The sequence below is a fragment of the Schistocerca serialis genome, chromosome 2 (assembly GCF_023864345.2).
Source record: "Schistocerca serialis cubense isolate TAMUIC-IGC-003099 chromosome 2, iqSchSeri2.2, whole genome shotgun sequence".
Taxonomy (NCBI): domain Eukaryota; kingdom Metazoa; phylum Arthropoda; class Insecta; order Orthoptera; family Acrididae; genus Schistocerca; species Schistocerca serialis.
This window is the reverse complement of record NC_064639.1, coordinates 1,094,033,238-1,094,045,944: the sequence shown is the minus strand read 5'-3', so window position 1 is coordinate 1,094,045,944 and position 12,707 is coordinate 1,094,033,238. Positions and strand designations below refer to the sequence as shown.

At 47.0% G+C, this 12,707-nt stretch overlaps 1 protein-coding gene across 2 annotated transcripts in view; it reads right to left on the bottom strand.

Moving 5' to 3' along the window:
* LOC126458554 (katanin p80 WD40 repeat-containing subunit B1) overlaps positions 1 to 12,707 on the bottom strand; it is a 147,068-nt gene that overhangs the window by 75,454 nt on the left and 58,907 nt on the right. For both annotated transcript variants that reach the window (XM_050095675.1, XM_050095676.1), the window contains one exon: positions 9,788 to 10,142. In XM_050095675.1, coding sequence (XP_049951632.1) covers positions 9,788 to 10,142 — 355 coding nt within the window. The remainder of the gene's footprint in view (positions 1 to 9,787; positions 10,143 to 12,707) is intronic.

The window sequence follows — 12,707 nt, the reverse complement described above, 5'->3', positions numbered from 1 at the left end:
AGGAGGCGGGCAGGGGAAGGGCACAGGAGGAGGCGGGCAGGGGAAGGGCACAGGAGGAGGCGGGCAGGGGAAGGGCACAGGAGGAGACGGGCAGGGGAAGGGCACAGGAGGAGGCGGGCAGGGGAAGGGCACAGGAGGAGGCGGGCAGGGGAAGGGCACAGGAGGAGACGGGCAGGGGAAGGGCACAGGAGGAGACGGGCAGGGGAAGGGCACAGGAGGAGACGGGCAGGGGAAGGGCACAGGAGGAGGCGGGCAGGGGAAGGGCACAGGAGGAGGCGGGCAGGGGAAGGGCACAGGAGGAGGCGGGCAGGGGAAGGGCACAGGAGGAGACGGGCAGGGGAAGGGCACAGGAGGAGGCGGGCAGGGGAAGGGCACAGGAGGAGACGGGCAGGGGAAGGGCACAGGAGGAGACGGGCAGGGGAAGGGCACAGGAGGAGGCGGGCAGGGGAAGGGCACAGGAGGAGGCGGGCAGGGGAAGGGCACAGGAGGAGACGGGCAGGGGAAGGGCACAGGAGGAGACGGGCAGGGGAAGGGCACAGGAGGAGGCGGGCAGGGGAAGGGCACAGGAGGAGGCGGGCAGGGGAAGGGCACAGGAGGAGGCGGGCAGGGGAAGGGCACAGGAGGAGGCGGGCAGGGGAAGGGCACAGGAGGAGGCGGGCAGGGGAAGGGCACAGGAGGAGGCGGGCAGGGGAAGGGCACAGGAGGAGGCGGGCAGGGGAAGGGCACAGGAGGAGGCGGGCAGGGGAAGGGCACAGGAGGAGGCGGGCAGGGGAAGGGCACAGGAGGAGGCGGGCAGGGGAAGGGCACAGGAGGAGGCGGGCAGGGGAAGGGCACAGGAGGAGGCGGGCAGGGGAAGGGCACAGGAGGAGGCGGGCAGGGGAAGGGCACAGGAGGAGACGGGCAGGGGAAGGGCACAGGAGGAGGCGGGCAGGGGAAGGGCACAGGAGGAGGCGGGCAGGGGAAGGGCACAGGAGGAGGCGGGCAGGGGAAGGGCACAGGAGGAGGCGGGCAGGGGAAGGGCACAGGAGGAGGCGGGCAGGGGAAGGGCACAGGAGGAGGCGGGCAGGGGAAGGGCACAGGAGGAGGCGGGCAGGGGAAGGGCACAGGAGGAGACGGGCAGGGGAAGGGCACAGGAGGAGACGGGCAGGGGAAGGGCACAGGAGGAGGCGGGCAGGGGAAGGGCACAGGAGGAGGCGGGCAGGGGAAGGGCACAGGAGGAGGCGGGCAGGGGAAGGGCACAGGAGGAGGCGGGCAGGGGAAGGGCACAGGAGGAGGCGGGCAGGGGAAGGGCACAGGAGGAGGCGGGCAGGGGAAGGGCACAGGAGGAGGCGGGCAGGGGAAGGGCACAGGAGGAGGCGGGCAGGGGAAGGGCACAGGAGGAGGCGGGCAGGGGAAGGGCACAGGAGGAGGCGGGCAGGGGAAGGGCACAGGAGGAGGCGGGCAGGGGAAGGGCACAGGAGGAGACGGGCAGGGGAAGGGCACAGGAGGAGGCGGGCAGGGGAAGGGCACAGGAGGAGGCGGGCAGGGGAAGGGCACAGGAGGAGGCGGGCAGGGGAAGGGCACAGGAGGAGGCGGGCAGGGGAAGGGCACAGGAGGAGGCGGGCAGGGGAAGGGCACAGGAGGAGGCGGGCAGGGGAAGGGCACAGGAGGAGGCGGGCAGGGGAAGGGCACAGGAGGAGACGGGCAGGGGAAGGGCACAGGAGGAGGCGGGCAGGGGAAGGGCACAGGAGGAGGCGGGCAGGGGAAGGGCACAGGAGGAGGCGGGCAGGGGAAGGGCACAGGAGGAGGCGGGCAGGGGAAGGGCACAGGAGGAGACGGGCAGGGGAAGGGCACAGGAGGAGGCGGGCAGGGGAAGGGCACAGGAGGAGGCGGGCAGGGGAAGGGCACAGGAGGAGGCGGGCAGGGGAAGGGCACAGGAGGAGACGGGCAGGGGAAGGGCACAGGAGGAGGCGGGCAGGGGAAGGGCACAGGAGGAGGCGGGCAGGGGAAGGGCACAGGAGGAGGCGGGCAGGGGAAGGGCACAGGAGGAGGCGGGCAGGGGAAGGGCACAGGAGGAGGCGGGCAGGGGAAGGGCACAGGAGGAGGCGGGCAGGGGAAGGGCACAGGAGGAGACGGGCAGGGGAAGGGCACAGGAGGAGGCGGGCAGGGGAAGGGCACAGGAGGAGGCGGGCAGGGGAAGGGCACAGGAGGAGGCGGGCAGGGGAAGGGCACAGGAGGAGGCGGGCAGGGGAAGGGCACAGGAGGAGGCGGGCAGGGGAAGGGCACAGGAGGAGGCGGGCAGGGGAAGGGCACAGGAGGAGGCGGGCAGGGGAAGGGCACAGGAGGAGGCGGGCAGGGGAAGGGCACAGGAGGAGGCGGGCAGGGGAAGGGCACAGGAGGAGGCGGGCAGGGGAAGGGCACAGGAGGAGGCGGGCAGGGGAAGGGCACAGGAGGAGGCGGGCAGGGGAAGGGCACAGGAGGAGGCGGGCAGGGGAAGGGCACAGGAGGAGACGGGCAGGGGAAGGGCACAGGAGGAGGCGGGCAGGGGAAGGGCACAGGAGGAGGCGGGCAGGGGAAGGGCACAGGAGGAGACGGGCAGGGGAAGGGCACAGGAGGAGACGGGCAGGGGAAGGGCACAGGAGGAGGCGGGCAGGGGAAGGGCACAGGAGGAGGCGGGCAGGGGAAGGGCACAGGAGGAGGCGGGCAGGGGAAGGGCACAGGAGGAGGCGGGCAGGGGAAGGGCACAGGAGATGGGCAGGGGAAGAGTATAAGAGGAGGTAAATAGGGAGGAGGTGGGGAGGAGGATGTAAATAGGGAGGAGGTGGGGAGGAGGATGTAAATAGGGAGAGGTGGGGAGGAAGAGGAGGTAAATAGGGAGAGGTGGGGAGGAGGAGATAGTCAGACAGAGGGTGGAGGAGGAGATTGTCAGACAGAGGGGGGAGGAGGAGATAGTCGGATGAGGGGGGAGGAGGAGATAGGCAGAAAGAGGTAGATGCAGGAGATCGACAGAAGGAGGTGGAGGAGGATACGGACAGAGGGAGGTGGAGGAGGATATGGATAGACAGAGGGAATGGATTAGATGGGCAAAGAGATGGAGGAGGAGGAGATGGAGATACACAGAGAGTGGGGAGGACACGACTGAGATACAGAATGGGGAGGAGGATATGGACAGATAGAGGTTGGAGGATGAGGTGGATGCAGAGGGGGGAGGGGAGGAGGAGGAGATGTATGCAATATATGTGTCAAAAGCATACATGGGTAAAGCCACGGGGAAAAAGGTTAGTGTGAAAACATAAATAGAAAAGATTATATGTGTAGTTAAGAATCAAAGAACATCAAAAAGAATGGTAAGTAGGCTTGCAGCAGATACAGTAAGAAGAAAAATCTCTATTACAGTGAACACACAAATAAGAGCTTTTCAGCATGGTACGGGAAAAACAAACTGTGTGTGCCAGTAGTTAAAAAAAACATGTTCACTGAGGATATCCAAATTCTAAAATAATTCAATAAGTAACTGATGCTTACAGTGAACACAATATTCTGAATAACAGCACACTATTTGGAAATGTGGGTGAGAGTGCATACTTTGTTGGAACAGTGCAAAGTGCTGCAGGCTGAATAAAACAATCCTATTTTCACACTGTTATATCTTTTGCAGTGGAGGGTCCGAACTGATGAAAAGGAATAATATTAAAAACATAAAGAAGCAGTGAGCATTACATTACTGTGGATGTGTAGAACAATTTGCATAGTTTTCCATACATATGGTTTACACACTGTCTAGTTTTAAGGCAACTGTAGATCGTTGCTATGATCAATTGAAAATGGTCATTTTTGTGATTTTGTTGGACAATAAATGAAAGCTCAAATAACAGTCAATCATGGGGTACCACTCCCTGATGTACATTAGTTTAAAAATATTGGTATAATGTTATGTTGTTGTTGTTGTTGTGGTCTTCAGTCCTGAGACTGGTTTGATGCAGCTCTCCATGCTACTCTATCCTGTGCAAGCTTCTTCATCTCCCAGTACCTACTGCAACCTACATCCTTCTGAATCTGCTTAGTGTATTCATCTCTTGGTCTCCCTCTACGATTTTTACCCTCCACGCTGCCCATCAATACTAAATTGGTGATCCCTTGATGCCTCAGAACATGTCCTACCAACCAATCCCTTCTTCTGGTCAAGTTGTGCCACAAACTTCTCTTCTCCCCAATCCTATTCAATACTTCCTCATTAGTTATGTGATCTACCCATCTAATCTTCAGCATTCTTCTGTAGCACCACATTTCGAAAGCTTCTATTCTCTTCTTGTCCAAACTATTTACCGTCCATGTTTCACTTCCATACATGGCTACACTCCATACAAATACTTTCAGAAATGTCTTCCTGACACTTAAATCTATACTCGATGTTAACAAATTTCTCTTCTTCAAAAATGCTTTCCTTGCCATTGCCAGTCTACATTTTATATCCTCTCTACTTCGAATATCATCAGTTATTTTGCTCCCCAAATAGCAAAACTCCTTTACTACTTTAAGTGTCTCATTTCCTAATCTAATACCCTCAACATCACCCGACTTAATTCGACTACATTCCATTATCCTCGTTTTGCTTTTGTTGATGTTCATCTTATATCCTCCCTTCAAGACACCATCCATTCCGTTCAACTGCTCTTCCAAGTCTTTTGCTGTCTCTGACAGAATTACAATGTCATCGGCGAACCTCAAAGTTTTTATTTCTTCTCCATGAATTTTAATACCAATTCCGAATTTTTCTTTTGTTTCCTTTACTGCTTGCTCAATATACAGATTGAATAACATCGGGGAGAGGCTACAACCCTGTCTCACTCCCTTCCCAACCACTGCTTCCCTTTCATGTCCCTCGACTCTTATAACTGCCATCTGGTTTCTGTACAAATTGTAAATAGCCTTTCGCTCCCTGTATTTTACCCCTGCCGCCTTCAGAATTTGAAAGAGAGTATTCCAGTCAACATTGTCAAAAGCTTTCTCTAAGTCTACAAATGCTAGAAACGTAGTTTTGCCTTTCCTTAATCTTTCTTCTAAGAGAAGTCTTAAGGTCAGTATTGCCTCACGTGTTCCAGTATTTCTACGGAATCCAAACTGATCTTCCCCGAGGTCAGCTTCTACTAGTTTTTCCATTCGTCTGCAAAGAATTCGTGTTAGTATTTTGCAGCTGTGGCTTATTAATCTGATTGTTCGGTAATTTTCACATCTGTCAACACCTGCTTTCTTTGGGATTGGAATTATTATATTCTTCTTGACGTCTGACGGTATTTCGCCTGTTTCATACATCTTGCTCACCAGATGGTAGAGTTTTGTCAGGACTGGCTCTCCCAAGGCCGTCAGTAGTTCCAATGGAATGTTGTCCACTCCGGGGGCCTTGTGTCGACTCAGGTCTTTCAGTGTTCTGTCAAACTCTTCACGCAGTATCGTATCTCCCATTTCATCTTCATCTACATCCTCTTCCATTTCCATAATATAGTCCTCAAATACATCGCCCTTGTATAGACCCTCTATATACTCCTTCCACCTTTCTGCTTTCCCTTCTTTGCTTAGAACTGGGTTTCCATCTGAGCTCTTGATGTTCATACAAGTGGTTCTCTTATCTCCAAAGGTCTCTCTAATTATCTTGTAGGCAGTATCTATCTTACCCCTAGTGAAATAAGCCTCTACATCCTTACATTTTTCCTCTAGCCATCCCTGCTTAGCCCTTTTGCACTTCCTGCCTATCTCATTTTTGAGATGTTTGTATTCCTTTTTGCCTGCTGCATTTACTGCATTTTTATATTTTCTCCTTTCATCAATTAAATTCAATATTTCTTCTGTTACCCAAGGATTTCTACTAGCCCTCATCTTTTTACCTACTTGATCCTCTGCTGCCTTCACTACTTCATCCCTCAGAGCTACCCATTCTTCTTCTACTGTATTTCTTTCCCCCATTCCTGTCAATTGATCCCTTATGCTCTCCCTGAAACTCTGTACAACCTCTGATTCTTTCAGTTTATCCAGGTCCCATCTCCTTAAATTCCCACCTTTTTGCAGTTTCTTCAGTTTTAATCTACAGGTCATAACCAATAGATTGTGGTCAGAGTCCACATCTGCCCCTGGAAATGTCTTACAATTTAAAACCTGGTTCCTAAATCTCTGTCTTACCATTATATAATCTATCTGATACCTTTTAGTATCTCCAGGGTTCTTCCATGTATACAACCTTCTATCATGATTCTTAAACCAAGTGTTAGCTATGATTAAGTTGTGCTCTGTGCAAAATCCTACCAGCCGGCTTCCTCTTTCATTTCTTACCCCCAATCCATATTCACCTACTATGTTTCCTTCTCTCCCTTTTCCTACACTCGAATTCCAGTCACCCATGACTATTAAATTTTCGTCTTCCTTCACTGTCTGAATAATTTCTTTTATTTCATCATACATTTCTTCAATTTCTTCGTCATCTGCAGAGCTAGTTGGCATATAAACTTGTACTACTGTGGTAGGTGTGAGCTTCGTATCTATCTTGGCCACAATAATGCATTCACTATGCTGTTTGTAGTAGCTTACCCGCATTCCTATTTTCCTATTCATTATTAAACCTACTCCTGCCTTACCCCTATTTGACTTTGTGTTTATAACTCTGTAGTCACCTGACCAGAAGTCTTGTTTCTCCTGCCACCGAACTTCACTAATTCCCACTATATCTAACTTTAACCTATCCATTTCCCTTTTTAAATTTTCTAACCTACCCGCCCAATTAAGGGATCTGACATTCCACGCTCCGATCCGTAGAACGCCAGTTTTCTTTCTCCTGATAACGACATCCTCTTGAGTAGTCCCCGCCCGGAGATCTGAATGGGGGACTATTTTACCTCCGGAATATTTTACCCAAGAGGACGCCATCATCATTTAATCATACAGTAAAGCTGCATGCCCTCGGGAGAAATTACGGACGTAGTTTCCCCTTGCTTTCAGCCGTTCGCAGTACCAGCACAGCAAGGCCGATTTGGTTATTGTTACAAGGCCAGATCAGTCAATCATCCAGACTGTTGCCCTAGCAACTACTGAAAAGGCTGCTGCCCCTCTTCAGGAACCACACGTTTGTCTGGCCTCTCAACAGATACCCCTCCGTTGTGGTTGTACCTACGGTACGGCTATTTGTATCGCTGAGGCACACAAGCCTCCCCACCAACGGCAAGGTCCATGGTTCATGGGTGGGGGAATGTTATGTACGCACATAAATTTAGGAGCCCTTCACAACATTTATTGTGCTTTGTAAGATTATGAAGGTACAAGTTGCCCTAATACTTTTAATTTAGTACAGAAATTTTGTTCTCAGAATATGAAGTGTTTCATGTGACATTACAAAATAGCAGACTGCATGAAAATTACCCTCTTAAATGTCCATGGCTACAAATTTTCAGGAACTGAACGTTTTGGAGAAAACAATATTTCTGTATAACAATGCAGGATCCTTCCACAGTCACTGTTAAAACTTCGTCATTTACTCACATGACTGGTTTAGGAATTTTCAATTTTACTATCTTATGTGGATCGTTAGGTCAGATAGCTACAAAAAATTAAAATGACCAAATATGCAGCAACCAGTCGCAAAATCATGTTTTATTTATTCACTTTTGCAAATTGATTTCAACTAATTAACACCCATCATCAGTGTTTTCAACCAATATGTGCCCTGAGTAGTAATACTGTCTTAAGCAGAGGTCAAACATGAAGTGATACATCGAGAAATAGTCAATTCTTGATGTATCACTTTATGTTTGACGTCTGCTTAAGACAGTATTACTACTCAGGGCACATATTCGCTGAAGGCACAGATTATGGCTGTTAATCGGTTAAAATCGATTTGCAAAAGTGAATAAATAAAACATGATTTTGCGACTGGTTGCTGCATATTTGGTCATTTTATGGTTTACGGTCACTGCACGACTTGGGAACAACATGGAGCCCACCATTCATACAATAGCTACAAGTCAGACAAAGATATTCTGTAGATCCAAACGTGCTTTTTTATAAGTTATGACCATTCATAAAACTCAATATATTAAAACAAACTATCATAATTAATTCACAAATGTTATATGCAAAAAATGCAAATTGTTATGAGACAAATTACACAGAAAATCATTCACTCACTGTCTTCCTCAATTATTTCAGTTGCTGACCTTCACAAACATTATTAAGGTGAACAAAACTTTGCAAAATAACATGTCTGTACCCAATGTAAATATGAAAAAAATTGCAAGCTGATTGTATGTGAGAGAAGAGGAATGCCTGCCTGCCCCCCCTTTTTTTTGTTTTGTTTTAAGGAGGCATCAGAAGAGAGCTAGGAGACATACAAACAGATATAAGAAAAACAATATTACATCACATCTCCTCTGATCTACAATCCAGAGCAAATTACTCTTTTTCCTTGGTTTTACCTCCCACCAAAAAGACTACTTTCATGATTTCAAAAGGATGACATGCAATGATCTTCCTCACACTATTCATGGGTTCATCTGCCATGCTATTATTTCAACAGATAGAATGTACAGCATAACTCCGCTTTTATGTTCCCGGAATTAACGTTTTCCCACCATTTATGACATTTTTTATCGCTACCGTCAAATTTCCTATGTCCACAGTGTTAATTTACGTCCGATTTTGTATTAACATATTTATAATTCTCCTGCGATTTATGCATTACGAAAAAATGTTCCTGGAGAAAAAAATTACGCTGGCAGGATGCGGTAAATATGTAAAAAGTTGGAACAACTCGTGCCACATTTCCTGCTGCTGCCGAGCTCTACTTGGCTGATGGGAGTAATCAGGTTCTTTCGAATGAAGGTTCATGACCAACAACAACAATTTCCAAACTGTCTCTACAGCGCAAATCCAGTTTCATGACTGTTGTGATCATTGTGACACCTCTGTCAAACCATATTTAGCATGTTTTGGTGTTTGGCCACTTCTAATGTTTGTTGACACCGTCATTCACTTTGCGTTGCTCAAATGCTTTAGTTTAAACACAGCACCGATTATGTACTTTTTTCATGCTGAGCAAAATGTGTTTTGACAATTTATTCTCGTTGTCGAGTGAAATGTTTATGTATGTATTTTTTGTGATGTTAGACAAACAAACAATGTGAGTGATAGTTTGAGTGTGTGTGGTTTTCCACATAACTGAGGAGGAACAGCACCCGATAACCTCAAAAAGACAACTACAGTGCAAGAGATGCAGAATAACACATATTCAAACACCGCACAAAATACTTATGTACATATTTGCTCTTGACAACAAGAAAAAATTCTCGAAACAGGTCATGCTACATGTGAAAAAATACATAACTAGTGCAATATTTCATCATTTAAATAACGACTGACAGCTGCAGGCTTTCAAAAACATCGATTATGATGTCTGAAATTGAGTTAAATGTTCTTACTTTCCAGACAGTTATCAGTTACACATCAGCAATTCTTATTAGATAATAAACCTTTAATAGATAACAAACAAGTCCCTGACAAGTCTTCTGATGCCTGTTATGTGCATATATCATACACAAAGAGCAAAAATGCAACAGGGTATCCTATACGTAACTTTACAGCTTAAAACGTTATTTTCCACATTTTACATTTTCTCTCATTTTACACAAATTTTTTGAAGTCCTTTGAAAAGTGTAAAAGTGGGATTTCATTATAGTTGTGACATTACCACTTGTCTTACATAGTATCAACCTGCATCTTGAATTTTCTATTTTAAATATAATAAATAAAACAGGTAGTCACTACTTACAGGAAGGAATTCGGATAAATCGATGCTAGACGTATGATTTATATTGGATGGAATGAAAGTTACTTCTTTTTGTGGTTCATGATCCAACATGTCCATGGAATCATCCCTTTCTGGAATGAGTCTAGTTGGAGTAGACGATGGTGGTGGTCGTTGTGGAAGTGGAGATCGTAAAGCAGAAGGCTTGGGAGCAATTGGTTTTTCTGGAATATGGGATACACTTTCAACATGTTCTGATTTTGAACTACTACTGTTATTAATAGGAACAAAATTGCGAGTTAATGAGTGTGATCTGGAATGTGATGAGTTAGAACGATTCAGTGCTGGTTCAGATGGACTGTGACGAAGACTGCTCAACCTGAAAGACCAAAATAAGTCACAATAACTAAGTTATCTACAAGTAAAATTAGACAAAATGGCAAAAATATTCACAAAAGTATTTAATAATGAGCAAACTAATTACAAGATCGGTTTTGCACAGAAAAAAAGTGCAATATGATACTTATATCTTAAGACTTTGTTGCTGTTTGGCAGACTGAAAGACAAGAAAACATTAACAGTCATAAACTAGAAAAGTGTTTATTAAGCATTTCACAATAATGGCTACAGTGAGTGCATTACAAGGCAATTACAACAAACTTCTTTTTTTGTTTTTTAAGTAAGAATGCATGTGCAGTTGTTCACCCATTTTGTTTGAGACACAAAACAAAAATGAGATACATTGCTATCGTTTGCAATGAAAAACTCAAAAGACCATCATGAAAAGTGTGGTCCCCCCCCCCCAACTTCCGTAACTTTTTCTGCATCTCATCATCAGTATGGTATTTAACATCCAGTTAACAGAGTCTCTCTCCAGTCCTATTCAGTAACTGATTCCTCAATCACAAGCTTTCAAAAGGTCACGTGTGTGGCATGCCATGCGCAGAGGGTGCCTCAGACTGTGTGTGTGTGTGTGTGTGTGTGTGTGTGTGTGTGTGTGTGTGCGCGCGCACGCGTGTGTGAAGGGGGGGGGGGATGGTGGGGGGCACTGTCAGATCTCACCACGGGCCCCATTCCATTTAAAGCCAACCAAGATGCACTCGGCCTCAGTTCTCTGTGTGTATTGCTACAGCTCTTTGTGTATGTAAAGGATTCCTGCTTAAAGTTACTTAAATACTGTGTTCAAGTTGCTAATGTTTCTGTGGAATAAAGTTGTGTTCAGTATACTGGTCGGTTGTACTTATACCTAATTACAATATGACTGGCGATGAGTGTGGTTTTATTCTCTGCATAAATTTCTACTCTTGTTGATCCTCTGTTTATTCTCATTATGGTTGATGGTGTTACAGAGAACACTTTACATCAATTGGTTGAATAACAAGTCATTCACCACAGCACTGCACCACCGGTCACGGGTGCTGGACAATCAAACTCAGGTACTTCAATCATTTGCTTCTGTTTTGTCTAGTTGGCATGCTCGTCACTCTGTGTCACCTGCTGTTTTGCCCTCTGCGGCTGCCATGGTTTATCCACCTCCCATTTCTACATACAATGAGTCTGTTGAGAAATGGGACACATATGAGAAACACTGCGACAACACTTTCAAGCTTCTGGGATTACTGACGCTATTTTATGTTGTGCCTTGTTGCTTTCATGGATATTGCCAAGAATATATCAAGTCCTATGTCAACTTGTCTATTTGCAGGCTCCATCTTCTTTGAGATTTGACAAAATGTGTAAACTCCTTTCAAAATAATGCTTTAAGCACACCCATGTTATTGCATCCCCGGTTGAGCTGTAGGAAGCATCCACATCAATCCTATTAAGCACGGGCAGCTGAACTCCATGCATTAAGTCATCATTTTGTGTCCCACATGCATGAAGAGCTGTACGCTGATTAAATGATGAGAAATGCTATTGTTCATTTAGTTCCGGACCACGAGGTGCGAGAGCGTTCCCTCCAGTGTGAAAATCCGTCCCTCTCTGAGGTTGTAGCTGCTACAGTCGTTCAAGGTGTTGCGAGCTGCAGGTAACTGAACTCAGTCATTGTGAGAGATGTCAGCTATCCAACCCTCTCCTCAGATAGTTCATAGGAGAAAGACATGGTTGAAGCGGCCTGCACGCAATCACAGTGTGGAGGCAGCTGGCCCCGCTCCCAGCAACAGCCATACTAACAATGTAAGCAGGCCAGTAAACAACCTGCTATACAAGCTCCTGTCCTGACCTTATTGTTTCATTAACCATGAGTGCCCAGATTGTCCAAAACGCTAGGACACCTATCATAATTGAGACAAAATGGGTCACATAGCATCTGTGTGTATTGCAAAAATTCAGCACAACGATCTTGATGCGGATATGGATGTAAACATTGTATTGGCTATTTCAGTTGGGCCAAAAAAGCTTTTCATTGATGTTATGGTTTTCTGTAAAGTTCTGCACATGCAAATGGATGCAGGAGCTGCTGTAACCTTGTTAAACTAAAAAACGTATATGGACGTGGGCTCCCCTCTACTTCTCCCTGTGTTACAAAAGTTGGTAAATTACAATAAACTGAGTACTCCTGTTCTCATCCAACTCTCTGCCCCGGTGACCTACAAGTCAGAAGGCCGGTCACTTACATTTCTTGTTGTAGATAATGCATGTATGGAGAATCTTTTTGGATTTGATGCTTTTGGGTTTTACCAGTTCAGATGAAATGAATTTAGAGTCTGAACAAGTGCCATATGTGCTTATTCTGAGTTTTCCTCTTTGTTCTCTCCTAGACTGGGGTGTACCAACAGTTTTCAAGTGCATGTTACGACGAGAGCTTCTGCTCGGCTACAACATTGTTTGGCCTGTTGCGTCAAGTAAATAGTCTGACCCTTAGTTATAATAAAGAAACCGTCAGGCCAGTAACGCCTTTGCGGTGGTTTTAAAGTTTCTGTGAACACACAATCTACAGTGG